At 43.0% G+C, this 18,795-nt stretch overlaps 2 protein-coding genes across 3 annotated transcripts in view; both read left to right on the forward strand.

Moving 5' to 3' along the window:
- The window catches only part of FNDC1 (fibronectin type III domain containing 1), a 61,247-nt gene extending 49,296 nt beyond the window's left edge, over positions 1-11,951 (forward strand). For both annotated transcript variants that reach the window (XM_061378809.1, XM_061378810.1), the window contains exons 16-20: positions 4,694-4,773; positions 7,430-7,459; positions 8,921-9,082; positions 10,121-10,243; positions 11,712-11,951. In XM_061378809.1, coding sequence (XP_061234793.1) covers positions 4,694-4,773; positions 7,430-7,459; positions 8,921-9,082; positions 10,121-10,243; positions 11,712-11,827 — 511 coding nt within the window. In that variant the 3' untranslated portion in view covers positions 11,828-11,951. The remainder of the gene's footprint in view (positions 1-4,693; positions 4,774-7,429; positions 7,460-8,920; positions 9,083-10,120; positions 10,244-11,711) is intronic.
- Positions 1-18,795, forward strand: part of MRPL18 (mitochondrial ribosomal protein L18) — a 323,272-nt gene that overhangs the window by 89,966 nt on the left and 214,511 nt on the right. The gene's annotated exons all lie outside the window — the stretch shown is intronic.

Below are 18,795 nucleotides of genomic sequence, written 5' to 3' on the forward strand. Positions count from 1 at the left end.
CAGCCACCAATCCCACTGGGCAGTGGGTCTGTGGGTGCTGTCACATCAGCTCATCCCCTCCCCTTCACAGGCAGTGCATGTCTCTCCCTCCCAGACACCAGGTCAAGCATGCTGGTTCCCCTCTGTGAGGAGCAGCCACATGCTCTGCTTGTCCCCTCTGTGTGTGCACCCTGGCTCTTGCCCAGTGCTGATGGAGGTCCCACAGCAGCCATCCCATCATCCTTGTGGCTGGCATGTGGTTGCTTTGCTATGGCTCCTGCCATAGTGGACAGTGCTGCTGTGCATCCCATGGCTGGTTGGCATCCCACCATCTCAGCCTGCCACTGGGCAGGGCATAGGGCTGGGGATCCGTGCAGGCATGCCTTTGGGGAGGATGGAAAAAGGGATTTTACAGCTAACTAATTTTCTGAAAACCAGCTGCTTCCCTAATTAGCCTGCTGAGTGATTATCTCACTTTGTGGCTAGAAGTGTCAGCTATTCAATTCCAGCAGAATGGAGACACCTTGAATTAAATCATAAAATCATTTTGCTCCAAGTGACAGGTATGGTGATACGATTAGTCATATAGTCTAAATGAATGAAAACATTACATATTCGTTGCCGCATTAGCAGTTTACTCTGTCTTTTCTTGACATGTCAGTAGAAGTCATAAATAAAATCTCAAAGGAGGTTTACTCTTAGAAGGAAAAGGTTCTTATTGCAGTTGTGACTCTTCTGTGCCTATTAGTAACAATCCATTGAAATTCTGCTAAGTAAAGTGTAATCAAAGTGCAGTCAACTTATATATTAAACATTTTTGTTTCATACATTTATGTGATGAAGAACAGTTGAGTTATACTGATCTGAGACTTCCTGGCAAATTCATCAGCTGAAGGATTTGACTAATGACAATGTCAGGTGCCTGGACCTAGAGAGGCATTGGCAATTTCTTTTTTATTTGTCATGTCTGAGAAAGAAATATATCCTGACTGCATTATTTTATTGATATTCTTGGTACAGCAATGTGGCATTGTCTATGTTTAAATCACAGGTCAGCAAGGCATGAGACCTGGCTCTCTTTCTGGCATGACTAGAGGCTTCTTGTCTACATAAAGGCTTAGGAACCAATTTTCCAATTTAGCAAAGAAAAATGTACTGATAATTTCTTTGCTGCTTTTTCCAGACAGTCAGGCAGGCAACTTGAGCTATCATGTGACAGGCTTCTATGTATGTAGCAGGACACCTGATTGCACAATTTTGGTGATCACGTGGATTATCAGTTCCTGTACTGTGTGTTAGATACAAAACTGTGTGGTTTTTCCCACTTAAATAGGTGCATGAGGTTCTTGGGCTGTTCTCTTCTATTTCAGATATGGATCATTGTGCTTATGTATCTCATGATAATGTTTTGAAGCTAGCACTAATACACACACATTAAGTGCATTGAAAAGGTTGCTCAGAAAGTGCCACTGTATTATAAAGGTGGTAGCCAATTATAACTCTTTGGAAGCAGTGGAAGTCAGGCACCCATACAGATGTTTCACTATGCACTGAAGCATTACAGAAAAGATGAGGGCTGGAAAACATTTACTTCTCCTCTTCTGAAGTAGTTACACCAAGTGCTGGGCTAAGTCATCATAGCTTGGCAGCTATTTTGGGAGCCAGTGTAATGAATCGCTGCCCTGTGTCCCCATCCTTGTGGTCAGGCTTGTGCCACCAGCCCATGCCCCAGTCCGGGTGGAGAAGGTGTGAGTGGGTGATGGAGGTGTGGATGGATGCAGGTATCCCATGACAGCAATTGGCAGCTCAGGACATTAAAGCAGTGCTCAGGCTGCCATGCTCTGCTTGGGTGGCCAAAAGTACAGCAGCACGCAGAAGGCTTTTTGACTCCCCTCTCCTCTTTCTCCAGCCATGCTAAACACTCAGAAGCTGCAGTTAAGGACTCAAGGTCAATAGTTAAAACCACAGGCAAGCATCTCTGCCAGCAAGAGGATTGTGCTAGGCATGAGGAAAATGCACAGCCTTGCTAAACTTCACTATTTAATGTGGTTTCTTTTGGCTACAGTATATGTGTCTTTTAAGGAAAGCTGTGAGCTGTTTGTGAACATCGTATAGTCATTAGAGGCAGAACTGGCTGCAGAAAGCAGGAGTGGAGCTGGTTTCTGGTATTAGCTGTGGGATGCAGCAGGGACAGAGGGCACGTCCCCTGTGCAGGGGTGGGAACATGTCCCACAGAGCGTCTGGCCCAGATACAAGGTAAAGCTCACGCCACGGATGAAATCCAGAACATTCCATTCCTGTAGCTTCCACACTGACCTCACCTAGAAGACTCACCTGTAATTTTTATGGAGTGAACAAGAGGATGCCCTGGCACAAACCCTGGAAGTGATTAACTTGCTTCACAGCAAAACATGGTGTTCACATGACTGCCACCCTTCTGCTGAAGAAGTGGGTGTTGCTTGCACATATTTTGAGCCTTTTCATAGAGATCAGTTGAATTCTGCGGTGAAGCAGTTCACTTTGCACGTAAAAAGGTATTCCTTTTTAATGGAAAAAGATACTTTTGCCAAAGGGCTGTTTCAACTGGGTCCCCTCTGGTTTATCATCCTGAATAGTTTTGTATATGCTTGGTGCTTAGGCCAGAGAGGATTCTTTCAGGAGCCACTTTCAGGCCCTGCTGTGTGGCTAAGTCTTTGAGGAACAGATACATCTGATGGTATAGCAAAGCACACATAGTAAAAATTGAATGGCACACTAAACACATCAAAGTTCTTCCAACAGGCCTGTGTTGAATTTCCCCACTGCCTAGTAGGCTGTAGAGCATGGCATTAAACCACATGTTACACTCTTATGTTGCAAGGGCTACTGTCATCTTTTGTGAGCAGAAGGGAAGAACAGGCAATGAAGCTTTTAATGTTGATGGTTGACCATGCTTGGTGAATAAACTGCATCAGATGGCAATAGGTTCCAGGGACATCAGATCGCCTTTGCTATGAACCACATTGTGTCAGCCCAACACGGGCCATGCAAGCAGAGTGTCACTGGGAGTTTTCTGTGCAGGATGGAGAGAGCTCTACCACCAAGAGCAGCCTCATGTTTTCAATAGCTGTCCTGGGTTCAGCAGTAGCAGTCATTTTTTCTCCTTCTTGGTAGCTGGTGCAGTGCTGTGTTTTTGACTTTTGGCCTGGGAACAGCGCTGATAACACCGATGTTTTTAGTTACTGCTCAAATGTTTTAGTCTGGCCAAGGACTCTGTGGGCTTCATGCTCTGCCAGGGAGGAGGGGAAGCCGGGAGGAAGCAGAGACAGGACACCTGACCCAAACTGACCAAAGATGTATTCCATACCACAGCACGTCATGCCCAGGATGTAACTGGGAGTTACTCGGAAGGGCTAAATGGACTGGAGGGTGGGAGGAGGTATCAGTCGGTGCTTGGTTGGGCTGGGGGGATGAGTTATCCGTCGGCTGGTGGTCAGGTCTTGTATTCTCTTCCCTTGTTATTTCCTTTATCATTGTTATTATTGGTGGCAGCAGCAGTAGTGATTTGTGTTATACCTTAGTTACTAAACTGTTCTTATCTCAACACGTGGGAGTTGCATTCTTTTTATTCTCCTCTCTGTCCCTCCAGGAGTAGGGGGAAGGCAAGAAGGGGGGGAGTGAGTGAATGAGCTGCCTGACTGGTTTTAAACCATGACAATGGGGTAGGCTCACTTTCACCAGCTGAGAAGGACCATGCCTGCTACTTGGCTGGGACATGGCCACAGGAGGTGGATTGTGCTTGGTGGCAAACCGCCCTGCGAATAAGCACTTGCCCTGTTTCTCAGGTTATGTGTGGAGCTTTTGGAGATGCTTCTGGACACAAAGCTAAATGAAGATCCAAATCCTATGTGCATATTACAGAGGCACAGTAATGTTTTTTTTTTTTTATTTTATTAATTTCTTTACAAGAATGAAATTGAGCAAGCAAGAAAGGAAAACCTAAACTCAGGCACTTTAAAAATGCTGTGCTGGAAATTTTTACAGTAATCTTCCATTCTACTTGGTTTCTGCTGGACTGGATACAAAGATAAAAGAAGAAAACATTATTCTGGGGGGAAAAATGTCAGGGTAGGCATCAAGTAATAATCATTGTATTTGGAAATGAACTAAAAATGTGCTTACACATATTCATCTCTAAGGGTGAGGATAATTTTACTTCTGTTAGGCAAAGAATGGAGTTCTAGTGGTGACTCGTGCTTCAAGTTAAGCATATGATTTAAATACTTTGGGGGAATCAATAAGGCAATATGTAAAGGTTTTTCATGTGACTCAAGTACTGTCATCTTAATGCTGCTAGAGTTTTTACAGAAAGGTCAAAAGCTGAGCTTCTGATCTCATGTAAATCTCACCCAGTTTTAGTCTGCAGTTTACAGCACTGCTTTCATAGGAGTTAATCTGGTTTAAAACTCTTCCTGAGGCCAAGAATTCAATTGCCTTGCAATTTTTTCTTTTAGTCTATTGCTGAGTATAAAGTGGATGTAGTTGTGTGTGATTTTGGCAAGGGGGATGATATAAATAAATGATGCAAAAACATGCATGAGAGCAACTGCAAAAAAAGAAATTTGTATTTAGCAGCCAGCTCGTACCCTGGCTCAGTATCCAACTTCTAGTATTATTTATAGTTTAGCCATTGCAGTCAAATTGATGTTTTATTTTCTCTCTCTTTTTGTTTCAGGTATTATTTTAAAGTCCAAGCAAAGAATCCCTTTGGTTATGGACCTGTTAGTTCTTCAGTCTCATTTATCACAGAATCTGGTATGCTTTGCTTTTTAATCTCAAAACTGACTTCCTGTTAACAGCTGTGGCAGAGCAGTGGCTGAAACCAGCACAGTAATAATGATGATGTTTCTGAACTCACTGCTTTGAGATTTATTTTTTAAAAGGTAAATTATTTGTTTTCAGTGAAGCTAGGGAAATAATATGCACTCCAAATGCCACTATGAAGTTATAAGTGACATTAAAATGAGCTTCAGGGAAACAGGAAGTTGAATTAAAAATACAAAAACTACTAATGTTCTACAATACAGAAGCAATGGGAAGTTTAATGTCTTTGATAGACTGACCAAACATTTAGTATATTAGCTTCGTAATTGTGAACAGCTGAACGTTGGAAGCAGTTGTCTCTGGATGAAATATAGGAAACAATTGTTCCATCAGATGGGCAAAGTTCTCCATTCTTTTTTGGACAAGGCATACTGCTCTTTCACAGAGCTAATAGTCCATTCAAAAGCAACACCCCTTTCTAAAAATAGTATGTTAAATGAACTATTTTTACTCATTTCTTCTTCTTCCATTAAGCCAGAGGCCAATGACTCCACTGAATAATAAAGGACAAAGTTTTCAGTCTTTATTTGAGTGAAAGGTCTGTTGTCTCTTTCAAATTCTTCCCTTTTGATGACATGGGTCTTTTGCAGTCTGTGCCTTTTCCCATTTAACTCTACCCTGTAGTGTTTGCTTCAGAAGCTCCATTAAGACCCATGGAAGTAAGCCTTCACAGAAACAAAAATGCATATAAGTAAATGGTCCTCCATAACATACTTAGATATTTTTTTTTAAGGAGTAAGAATCTCAGATCTAAATCCGAGCATAACATTTAACATTGGACAAATACAGTCCAGCAGAGTGCCCAGGTGGCCAAGAACCATCCTGGCTTGTATCAGAAATCGTGTGGCCAGCAGGACTAGGGAAGTGATTGCTCTCCTGTACTCAGCACTGGTGAGGCTGAATCTGAAATACTGTGTTCAGTTCTGGGCTCCTCACTGCAAGAGAGACATTGAGGTGCTGGAGCTTATCTAAAGAAGAGCAATGAAGCTGGTGAAGGCTCTGGAGAACAAGACCTGTGAGGAATGGCTGAGGGAACTGGGCTTGTTCAGCCTGCAGAAAAGGAGGCTCAGGGGAGACTCTACAGCTATCTGAAAGCGGTTGTAGTGAAGTTGGGGTTGCTCTCTTCTTCCAAGTAACAAGTGATAGGATGAGAAGAAACGGCCTCACGTTGCAGCAGGGGAGGTTTAGATTGCATATTAGGAACAATTCATTCACCAAAAGGGTTGTCAAGCATTGGAACAGGCAGCTCAGGGAAGTGGTGGAGTCACCTGCATATGTGATGCTTAGGGACATGGTTTAGTGATGGACTTGACAATGCTAGGTTAACACTTGGACTTGATCTAAAGGTCTATTCCAACTGTAATGATTCTGTGCTATACCTTGCAGGGAGTTTTGCTGATTAGCTGTGTGCCAGTATATAGGCCTGAATACCTAGATTTCTCATCATAATCAGCTACCTTTTTAGCTTTATTTACTAGGTTAAATCCACGAAATTTAAAGTTTTATTTGCAGCACTGATCTTTCTTTTGTCGTGTGGCCAAAGGTGGCTTTCCAGCTGGCACAAGTACAAAGCATTTGCTAAATTTAAAGCCAGATAATACAGTTACAGTGATGGAATTTGTCAGAAGAGATAGAAATTGCTAGTTCTGAGTGCTCTTCTGGTGCAACCGAAAGATTTGAGGTGATGGGTATATTCAGTAAAGAATGACATCATAGGATCAAGCAGGTGTTTAAAAATGCTCAATCTTATCCCTGTATTGAGTAAGACACTGAAGAGAACAGAAAACTGTTGTTCTCTTTCAGCAGACTGAAAACTTCCTGGAATTTTTCTTCCCCATCAGTAGGCAAGCACCATGCTTTTTGTTCAGGTATTTTGTGTACAATAAGGGCTAGTTAAGAGATGACAGAAACTGCAATGTAATGAATAATGACAAGCTAATGCATTAGATCATGCTGTTTTGTTGTTCTTACTCTTATTCTATCCTTCTTTATTTAAAAAAGGGTTTATATCAAGCACACAGAAGCTCCTGAAGTAGTGGACAGTGTTCCTTGCACTGTTCAGGGGGCCCCTGCAAAAATCCTGCCACTATGACAAAAAGAGTTGAAATTATAAATTCCATATATTTATGAATAGCACTAAATAACTGTGCCAAACATGGTGGTCTGAGACCAAGATTTGCATACAAGAGGTAGTTTCTGTTTCCCTTTGGAAGGTAGGCCTGCAGGTATAACTTACACTACATATTTAGAAGTGTATGGTGAAACTGTCCTCCTGCTCTGAGGACCTTCTGAGACAAGGAAACGTGTTTCAAATGTGGCTTTAAACTTTTGTATTAATCTCAGTAGAGTTTTTTACCATATTAGAATAAATAGACTATCCTGTGGCAAGTTTCATCAACTGAGAAGAACAGTGGAATAACAAACACTCATTAGCTCTGCACGTTGGAGAGACCTGCAAGTCCCATACACATCATGTAGCTAAAAACAGTTACTCTGCAACTTTGTTCTCTTGAGTGACACTGAATGTTTCATCATAAAATAATGTTTGGAGCAAAATAGTGATTTTTTATTTGTTTCATTGTTCTAGACAATCCCCTCCTCATCGTCAGACCACCTGGTAAGTCTTCTCCTGCTGTTTCTTCATGAAGTACATAAAACCTGTGCAGGTGTTAGAATCGCATTAACCCACAACTTGAGTTACAGTTTTAAGCAGGAACAGATAGTAATTCGTTGTGCTAATTCTAAAAAGCATTTTCCATCTTCAAACCCCTTATTCTGGTCTTTGAAAATAAATCTCTTAAAGATATGTTAGAATAAGCACTTGGTTATGGCCCATCTTTTGCCTGGTACAACAGCTTTAATCGCTTAGTAATGTATTGCTTCTATATCTGTGTCTCTCAGTTGCCTGAGCATAGCTTGAACAGTGGGATCAGCTTTTCCTATTGAGCTGTTATGCTTATCTGTACTGATCATCATGCCCTTATAAATACTAAGAAATTCAAGGATGTGTTACTGACATGAATGATATGCCACAAAGCTCCTGAACTTGCTTTGCATTTCCAAATTTGCAATAAGCCAGTTCAGCCCCTAATCGGAAGAGCTGATTCCGTGGCACTGAGTTTCAAGGATTGCTGATCGATAGCTTCTCACATTCAGTTTCTTGCAGGATTCAGTCCATGTGCCTAGTGAGGGGGAGGAAGAAGTGACTAATAGAATAAACTTTCAATCTCATTTGTAAACCACCTCAAAATAGCACAGTAAAAACAGGGCTTCATGCTGCAGCTGGAGAGAAAAATACCAATTATCACATTGGAATTTGGTTGTGTAATTCTATATACATTACTACAACAGCAATTTCAAAAGAAATTACATTGTCTTGGTTAGCATAAAGCAAACATTTAGGTAAGCCAGTAGGAATATGTTGTCTTTTGCAGTACAGTTAAGCAGTCTCCTCTGCAGCAGTGCTCTAGATAGAGTTCCCCAGGAAAGTTCTCACTTCTCTGTTATTGGAAACTCATCTCTTTTGATGTAATGTGGTAAAAGAATACAGAAAAGTACATTTCTGATCTCACCTTTTTAACCAAATGGCAAAAAGGAACTTCACATCTCAGGCTGTTAGTCATTACAGTATTCATAACTTCTATTCTTTAGCAAAAGGGTTAAGTTTTGTACTTAGTGTTGTAATGCAAGTGACTGTACTTAGACAGTGTCACTGTCAGACCTAGGATCAGCCTCCTTAAGAAACTGAGCATCACTAGGTAGAGAAGATGTTTTAGTAAAACCAGTGAGACTGTTTTCTTAAAACAGTGGCTTACTACATGAAATCATATTTTTAATGGTTTTAACAGTTGTTATTATTGTCTTCTGCCTACAAGGGATTTAATCCAGTCCCTTGTTTTTATTTTTTTTCTTAATGATTCTTATTCTCAAAGTAGTATTTCTGGATATAGAAGAGCCATGCATTAATCTGCTGCAGCATGTCTTGTAAAACATATTATCAGGTGTTAATCTCAGCAAGACTCAAACAAAATGCTGAAATCTGTCCTTAATGTTGAATTTTTATTCTTTTTTCTCCAAGGTGGTGAGCCTATCTGGATCCCATTCACTTTTAAATATGACCCCACTTATTCAGACTGCAGTGGCAAGCAGTATGTGAAACGAACTTGGTACCGCAAGTTTGTCGGTGTGGTTCTTTGCAACTCCTTAAGGTACAAGATTTATCTCAGTGATGACCTGAAAGGTAGGCACAAAGATTTATTTTCTGATATATGATTACTTGTCATTTCCATCTTCTTGCTTTCTTCACCTCATCTATGAAAGAATTATGTGATGACTATCTGGTAGTCCTTCCCTTGAGAAGGTCTGATACGATAGCCGAGCTGCCCTGCTTTTGTTTTGTCCTCATGCCCTGGGCATTACCTTTCAAGCAGACCTCAGAAGTTTTCCTCGAAAAGCCTGCACATTTTTGTATCCTGAGAAAGCAGTGTTCTTTGTACTGTGAAAACAAAGTGCTGCTCCCCACACATCTCCCTGGGAAGTCCCACTCTTGCTCCACAGGTGGGTGGGTCACAGCTGAATGCAAACAGAACAATACACCGTAGGGATCCCCAGAGCAGATGGGAGAACAGTGAAGGAAAGTCTAGTATTAGAGTGACTGGGTGAGCAGTACTTTCAAGAGTTAGCAGTAGCTCTTGTACAGGTGTAGTTGCTGAGAGATAATGAAGAAGACTTTCATATCGTTGATCTGGGGTAGGGGGATTATCTAAATGGCTTTTCAGATTATGCTTATTATTAATATTCTCATTGCAGTGCATTGATATAGTTTAAAGACAGCGTTTGAATATGCAGTAAGAAATAAACAGGGTGTCAGGACCCATCCTGTCTGTTAGAGAAAGAACTCCACAGTTTTTAGTTTCCATTTGAGACTGCAGTCAAACTAACGGTATTGATATATAGAGGGGTTTTAATTTTCTCATGATGCATTGAAATGACTGATCCACTTGAAATTCCTTCCATCACCTGTGGTGCTATGTCCATGAATTTGCAATGTGGGGACTGTTCTTTACTGAGCTGTACTCATTTCTCTTTTCCATAATTTCTACTTCCATACTGTGTAAGTAGTATTCTTCCTCTTCCCAGCTGCTGCTTGTTCATTTGTAATACCGTGTTTGTCACTGTAGTACTTCTCCTGCTTTCTCCCATATCTAATTTCCTGGTGGAAAGGAGCATCCCAAACAAAAGTAATGCTATGTCAAATAATTTATCTGTCACCCTTCAGACACCTTCTACAGCATTGGGGATAGCTGGGGAAGAGGCGAAGACCACTGCCAGTTTGTGGATTCACACCTGGATGGAAGAACAGGACCTCAGTCATATGTTGAAGCCCTGCCCACTATCCGAGGTATGGCAATGGGGGAGGGGGATGCTGGCCAGGTGCCTGTCATTCCATCATAGGATTAAAGGGTAGGGAGCAGAGCACAGAGGGACTCTGTCCATTGCAACTGGCAGCTCTTTGAGCGAGTCCAGCTGATGCTGTAGACGATGAGGTAATGTTGTACTCAGGCCCAGCAGAACAGGTTATGAGAGTCTCGGAACAACTTGTGACTGTTGAGGGTGGGAGACAAAAAGAAAGAGAAGGACATATAATGCAAATAATTTACAGGAACAAAATGCAGAACTAGGAAGAAAAGAATTGTATAGATCCGAGAATCCTTTCCCTAATTGCAACACAAGCCTCGTTGCAAAAATTCTTCCACATGCCACAAAGTACGAGCTACATCTTCGTGAATATGGCTTTTGCAAATGCTTTCTGACCAGTTCAATCAATGCAAAATACATAGGAGTATGTCTACTGACTTAAGGTTGGGCTGCAGTACTTTTGTATTGACCTGGTAGGTGTCTCCTTCCAAGTGAAAATTCTCACCTTGAAGGATTTTCTCTGGGTAAGCTGTTTAGGTCACCCAGCCAAGAGGGTGATAGCTTTCTTCACAAAATAAACCCAGTCCTGAAAGTCAGTCAATCTTTTCAAAAAGCCTGTTGATTTAACTTATTCAGTTGTCTTCAATGGTTTCCATGGTAAGTGATTTGTTGATAGCCTTTTCATGGTGGCGTTACCAGGAAGAAACTGAAATAGTCACTGATATTTTTATATCACTGGGAAGTATTGCATTTCATTTCTCAGTTCAAAAGAGGGATGATTAATCCAGATGTGTAGGTTTGGGAGACAGAGATGGAGAGCACACAGAAATTATATTGTTGGCACAAGACATGAGTGTTTCAGATGTTCCAGTGCACGAGCTATGCAGAAAAGAATGCTGCACCTCTCCTAATGCTTTAAGCATTCACATTCTTTCTGCTAATGAAGAGAAAGGGGGAGAAAGGGCTTAACTCTGTATTTACTGCAAGAAATTACACCTTTGTGCTTTGTGAAAAGCTGATGTTTGTTGAGAGTCCCTTGAGCCCTATGAGATAATACGATTTAATGGTATTTTTGCCCCTTAGTCCTTCATATACTTAAAATGACATACAAACTTCATAAACACAACTGAAATATACTCACCTTTTGGAGTGAAATGCAGAAACTCTTTGGCAGACCACAGCATTACACAATAGTTCAAGAGATTTTGGACAGTAAAAACAATCTAAATAATAAAAGAAATAGAAAGGACCAGAGTTAAACCATTCGGGAAAGATCTAGGCCAAATACCAAGGGCTAGCAAATACCCTTTGGACAAAACTCCGTACCAGACAGCTTCTACATTTTCATCTGGGCTGTGGGAGCTGTGGGATTGACGCTTTCTGTGTTTGTTACTTTTGTTAAATTACTGTGCCTTTGTTTTGTAATGCAAATGGTCATTTCTCCCCCACAGGATATTATCGCCAGTACCGCCAGGAGCCTGTATCATTTGGACGCATAGGGCACACAACACCTTACTACTATGTGGGCTGGTATGAGTGTGGTGTGCCCATCCCAGGGAAATGGTAGCAGTCTGCTTCCCTATCTTAGGCAGACCATGCTTTCCCAATGATTTCTACCAGAGAACTGTGAGCAACTGATTCAGAAAAGAAAAAAACCCAAGAGAAATGGTGCAAATGATGAAGACCAGCTACTCAAGCCTCTTGAAGCCAAACACGGTCCCCCTTTACCAGCCTAAATCCGTGGTGCTGCTTAATTTCTGCTTGGAAGCAGGGACATGACATAAGTTTGGTGTCCTGCCTTCCTCCTCTGGGTCTTTATGGCACAGGCAGGTGGTTGCAATGTGTGAGACCTGTGAAAACTAGAACTGTATTAGCCTTGAAAATTTGGAAGTTTCTTATATCTTGCAGGAATGACCTAAGCATGCTGTGCTTGCTTAATGGGATATTACACTGTCCTTTGCTGCCTGCCAGGGCTCCCCTATGCAATTGTGCCATGTAACTGGCCACCCACCAAAGGCAATGTATTCTCCTGAAGACTTATCCCGTGGGTTCACCCACTGCTGGACTAATCACCACGTCCCAGTGTAAATTCACTTTGAGGTATATGTATATCTATATAAATACAGTACTGTACATCTGCAGAAGTACTGCTTAGAGATGCTGAGATTTTCTTGTTCACTAGATAAATATGTTTGGATTTTTTATGTAAAAGGTGCTGTTAATTCTTCGAGAAATTGCTCTGCACAATACAGTAACCAAGGAAAGAGCTGTATTCTTCTTGTGAGTACTGTTGACCTAACATTTTAATTATTGATCAAAGACCTGCATCCTGCTTCCTTGGCAGCCTTTGGACTAGATGTTCAATGGGAATCTACTCTTCTGTCCATGTTAGAGTGGCACTGTATAGCCCAGCAGAAACACATATTCAGCAGTTTATCAGCATCAGTTAAACTTTCTATCCTTTACTATTTGAAAGTTTTAGTACAACTTTTCTTCGTTCTCATCTTATTTGGTATGTTATTTATTCCTTGTCGGTGTCTTTCACTTCACTGTGCGGAGGCATGGGATAAGTAACTTGCAAATTAGAAACTGCTTTTAACTTATTTGCCTACCAAAACGCCGAAGCCACCTATACAAGAGTCAGCTAGGAGGAAACTCATTTGACTTAGATCCGTCCTGGGGACAAATTGGGATATACTTCCTTTAAAATACTACCAAAATCTGATCCAGAACAGAAAGCGAAAGCTAACATGGATGAAAGGTATAATGATAATTATTAAGCAGGCATTTCGAAGCTTGCAATAACATAGAATTTTAGTAGTCCTTCTGGGAGATCTAGCATTTAACAGTTTACTCCATAACTCATGGTCTTACTTTTTCATGGTAACATCTTAACAGCTTTTGCTTAAGATTTCCCCATTAAGACTCCCCATTTTGGCAGCCTGGGAGAGTAGCAGTATACCTGAGGAATGGATCCAGTCTCTGCTCCATCTCTCACTCTCATCCCAGCTTACACGTAGTGTAGGTCTAATACCTTTTTGGTTGCTTCCTGTAGTTACTGTAAATTGCATGAGGACAAAAAAGGAACTAAAGTGATTTAAAGAGCATTTTAATTTTTCTTGGTGATTTGGGTTTTAACATTTTAATTGTTCTCACATACTTTTGCTTCAGTACAGTGCCAAATATATGGTCTTGAAGTATAACTTTCTTCCCTAATAAACCTATGATACATGGTTCTATTTCTGTTTCATCCTTTCTGGTCATCTGTGTCAAGTAATCTGACAAAGTGGTGAATTGTTAGCTTTCAAAAGATCTTCTTTGGGAAAGGAGTAGGTGTCAACTTTTTCTAAAGGACCGAAAGCATCTGAGTTCTCCCTTTCAAAGGTTGTTAGCAGCTAGCATGGAGTTACCAAGGGCAAATCGTGCCTAACCAGCCTGATCATCTTCTTTGCCAAGATGCCTGGCTTTGTGCACAAGGGGAGAAAAGTGAATGTTATTGACTTTGGCTTTTGTAACTCACTTGGCTTCTGTGGCGAAACTGGTGGGATATGGCTTGGACAGTTGGACTTCAATTTGGATGTAATATTAGCTGCAATGTGAGGCTCCAAAGGTTCTGATCAAAAATAGTGCAAAGTCCAAGTGGCAGCTGATTGCCAGTGCCACCCCCAGTGGTCAGTACTGGGGCAAATACTCTTTAATGACTTGAACAGTGGGATGGAGTGCCTGGATGGAATGCACTGTCAGGAAGCTTGCGGCTGATGCTAAACTGGGGTTGGGTGGTGGATAATGCACTGGAGAGCAGAGATGCTCATCTGAAGGAGGCTGGAGAAATGAGCTGTTAGGAACCTCATGCAGTTCAGCAAAAGGAAGTGAAAAATTCCATATGTGACATGGAATAGCCCCTTACAGCAATATAGGTTGTGGTGACTGCTCAGAGAGCAGCTTTGCAGATGAGGACTTGGGAGTCCTTGTGGTCAACAGACTGAATGTGAGCACTCTGAAGTTCCATTCCAACCTAAATTATTCAGGGACTTTTTATAATTCTAGAGGAGGCATCCAGTAATAAAATGTGTTTTTCTTTCATTGAATCAAAGTCATGCCTTGGTCCAGAGTCCAATCTTCAGCACATGTGAGTAGGACTTGTGTCACTGACTCTAAAGAGCAGGGCCTGTTTTCTACAGCCTAGTGCTTAAAGATGGATGTTCCCTCTCCACAGCCAATGCATTCTGCATTTTCACCTGCAGACATCACGGAAGGGTTTTGATTTGTTCATCTGTAGAGATGTGGTTCCTTCATTCTGTGCTGGAAATACCCTTGAGTTGGGGACAGTCCCATTCGAAGATGCTATAATGGGTAAAGAGCCAAAGCCATCATTTTATCTGCAGCCTAAGCTGGGGAGGGGTGGAGGGCACTGTGCCCTGCTTCCCTCCAGTATAAATCTTCTCTGAGGCTAAACCAGCCATGGCAGAGCCAGCAGTAGGATACAACAGTGAAATGCAGTGGTGTGCAGTCTGCTGTGCTGTATGAGGTGGTCTGATTGGCACATTTGCATCCTTTGCCCCATGCGCAGGGTAACAATAATGTGACAATAGGCAGTTTCTTGAAGAGATGACACTATATTTGCTCTTTGTTCATCTAAGAGGTGGTGAGATTTAAGAGGCAGCTAAAGCCATGTGGGTCAGGAAATCCTCTATCTATGCAGATCCTCTCTCCATGGCCCTGGCAGTGCCCTGACCAGTTGGCCACCCTCTCCTTTCCTTCCCCCCTTCCCCACTGTCCCTGTGACATACTGGTCTGACTATGCCACCATGGGAGAAGCAGCATGCCTGCTTGGAGGTAAACCCCATCTCCATTGAAGTAGCTGTACAGCTTTGTAACTGCACTGCATACCAGGGGACATCATGTGGCTCTGGATAGTGCAAATGGGAGAGGGATGGGCCTTTCCCTCCATCAGCTGTCCTCCCATGGCCCCCTTGCTGGCAAAGCCACATCTGCATCTGGTCCTCAAGCACTTGGCACCAGCTTGGAGAATGCCGTGTCCCTTCACAGGCTCTGAGAGTTGTTACAACCCTGCTCTTGTCAGAGTGATCCTTGAGGGAACGGGATGAAGGAGAAGGAGGATCACACACGCACACACACACACATGAGGAAATCCACACAGCTTGTGCCTGCATTGCCTCTGGTCCAAGTCTCTCTGGGCAGAGGGATGCCAGGACCCTGCTTGGTGGAGAATTGTACAGAGCTGGAAAAGAAAGGGAGAAAAACACAATGGGTGAAGGAGTGGGAAGGAAAAGACAGGCAAAGAAGTTGCCTGAAGCATTGTCTGGCCCTGGTCAGTTCCAGATGCTAATCTCCAATCACTGTACCATATTTCTCTGGGAATTGGGATTTTTGCCTCAAAGGCAGCAGGAACAATCACCAATATGTGAGAAATGCCAAGGGCTCTTGGGGGCAGCCAAAGCCCAGCATGTGGACCCAGCAAACAGAAGAGCTCTTTGGTGATGAAGGAAGCATTGGGCGTTGGTTGGAAAAATAATTGGAGGCCTTTGCAGGAGGTAATCCAACCCACTGAACAATGTGAAATGCCCCTTGTGGTTCCTCCCTACAAGAAACTGTACAGTTGTTTGTCCTTAAAACCCATGCCCTTTTTTTCTTGCTAGGCATAGAGATGTTATTGATGTGAAAAGCTGCCTTCCTCTGGCAGAAGAGAATGAGGTAAATGCAGAAGGGAATGAGGTCAATGCTACAGCAGCCCAGCTCTGCTGGCATCCATGAATATCTAAAAAATCCCACCCCTGGAGAGCTGCCAGCCTGCCTGAGGGTCCTGAGCTGGTAACATTTGAAAACAAAGCCATGTCTTGTACTGCTATTCCTTTTCTCATTGTGCTTCTGCGTCCCATAACGCAGGAAGCATTCCCACAGGAGTTGTGCACATCACAGTGCCAGCTGCACAACAACAGTCAATAAAACGTATGGCCTTGGTGGGAATTAGCACCTGGAGGAGAATAATGCCAGAATCACAGCTGAGTGCGATAATCATGGTGTCATCAGGAAGTCAAGTGTCAAAGGCAACAGCCGGGGGGGCAGGTCCTTGGGTACTAACAGTTGCATAAGTCCTCGTTGCCAGTTGTGTTGCTCCTCAGTTGTGACATCCAGCTCAAAACACAACGTGACCAGCAGAAGAGCTGGGGGAACCTCCACATGGCACACGCTGAGGAAGCACATACTTGCAGCCATGAAGTTCAGCCACAGATTGAGCTGCGTGAGCAAGGACACAATCAGTGGACTCAGTGATATACTTTTCTCATCAGCACAGTGAGCCTGCACATGGAGTACATTGGCGCTCCAGCAGGAGGTAAATCAGACCAAGGAGAGTGTGACCACAACAGTTAGGGCACTGGTGCACAGGACGCACAAGAAGATGACAAGCACTGGGTTTTTTCAGCCATGGGGAGGCAAGGCTTGGCTGGCGTGGTGGATCTGTTTAGCCTTACGGGACTGTAAAGATGGAACCACATTTTTCTGAATCACATGCAGTGAGAGGACGAAAGGAAATAGACATAAACAGCAACATGGGAAATCCTAATGAAGTATTAGAATGTTTTTATCATGGGGGTGAGCAGGCACAGGACAGCACCTCAGAGAGGTGGGGAAAACTCCATCCCTGCAGGTGCTCATAACTGGCCTGGAGCGGGCCATAAGTAACCTGATCAAGCTCTGATCCAGGCTTTTCTTTGAGCAGTGTGCTGCACCTGGCTTCCAGAGGTACCTTCCTGATGAATAAAGGGGAAGGATCACCTTTTTGGAAATGTACTTCTTCACTCCTTCATTTGTTAAAATGTTCTTTGTTGTTGTTGTTGTTTCCTAAATGGAAGTTGCAAGCTGGCTTCCAGATAAAAATGTGACCATTTGTGAGGCAGTGAGGGATACTGTGGGGGTAAGAGAGGGAATGAGTGTAGTCTCCTAGACTCCCATAGAGAATTTCTGACCTTGGTTTCTTGCAGTGAGTAGTTCCTGCACATGCCTTCCATATGTGACTTGTTCAAGGTCACAGCTGCATTTGAGGACCACATCACATTTGAGTGTTGGTGGTACCCTCATGTTTGTGCAAAAAGCCTCTAGATGGCAGGAGGTGCTATTTCGCCAGGTCTTGCAGTGGTGGATGAGCAGACAGAGAACTTGTGGCATGTACATTCAGCGTTGTACACCCATAGCAAGAAAATTGCTTTCATGAAAGTGCAGTTTTGGTTCAGGAGCAGCGAAGTCTGTTCCCAGGTCTTAGAGATTATCTCTAAGAAGGATTCCACCCCCACAAAGCAAAATTTGCAACCTGTTATATCTAAAGCTTTGGAAGAGTGTAAGTAGAAACAAAGTGCAAATACACAACACGCTCCTGCTGGGTTTTCTCAGGAGATGCTTGTCCTAAACCTGCAGGCACAGTGATTTTCCCCAGAGTGATGTGGGCAGCAAGAAGCCATTTATTCTGTAGTAGCAGTAAAATCATTATAGACTATTTCCAGGAGATTTTCAAACTCTTCTTGAATGTAATTGCAATGGTGTTTCTGCCCACCTAATTGCTTTCCACGCTTCGTCCTTCTGAAGGTCCTTGTTCTGTGAGCTGCAGCTCCTCTTCATTCACTAAAAATACTGGCTCTGTTTATTTAAACTGCTAATAAAATCCCCATCAGCATTTGCTGATTCTCCATCTCTAACCTCATTTTTTTCCTTCATTGACATTCTCCCTTCTGTAACTGGAGGTTTTCTTGGAGCTGAGTGAAGCACTGAATCTGTCCTGAAAGTGTGGTCTAAGGTATGCCCAAGAATGCTCCACAATGGAGCACTCAGACATTGGTGTTCTTCCCTGGTACCCATGGGCATGTCATAAGGAAATGAAATGGAGGCAATAAAAGACAGGAGAGGACTTGGGATCAAATCTTCTCCACTCTTCCAGCTCATCCAGCATCTCTGCCTTCATGCTCATGGGTGTCCCTACCAAGCAGGAGTGATCGCATTGAGTCTATTGCTTGTGTCACCTCATGTGCTGGACTCATGCACTAGTGAGTCACCATCTTTCCCCAGGCTACACATGCTATCACACTTGGTGGTGAGGGTCATTTTGGCCAGCCTTGGGAGTTCGATATTCATAGAGCCGAGGAGAGGAGGGAACGGGCTGTTCCAAATGGCTCTTCAGAGGGTTCTGGTGGTTCTTGTTTTTGGCTGGAACAGCCTTGAGAAAGGCAGAGGCCATCTGCAGACCTGCACCTCTCACCCCACCAGACTTCCCTGGGCAGATGCTGGGAGTCCCATTCCCCAGCGAAGGGCAGAGTGAGTGCCCAGACCTGTGTGACATGGTGACCCATATGGGCAAAGCTGCCTGAAGGCATGAGCATACAGATGAGAGGCTGCAAAGAGCACATACACTATGCATTTTTGTGTTCTCTACCAAAACAGCAGAGTACATAAATACAAGTCAGCTGAGGTTGTGTTTAGTTTATGCTGCTATCAGCAGTGAACAAACCAGAGAAAACAGTTCCA

The sequence above is a fragment of the Neopsephotus bourkii genome, unplaced genomic scaffold (genome assembly GCF_033783945.1).
Source record: "Neopsephotus bourkii isolate Nb327-2 ecotype Australia unplaced genomic scaffold, CSIRO-AGI_Nbou_v1 NB_1767, whole genome shotgun sequence".
In the NCBI taxonomy this organism is placed as follows: Eukaryota; Metazoa; Chordata; class Aves; order Psittaciformes; family Psittacidae; genus Neopsephotus; species Neopsephotus bourkii.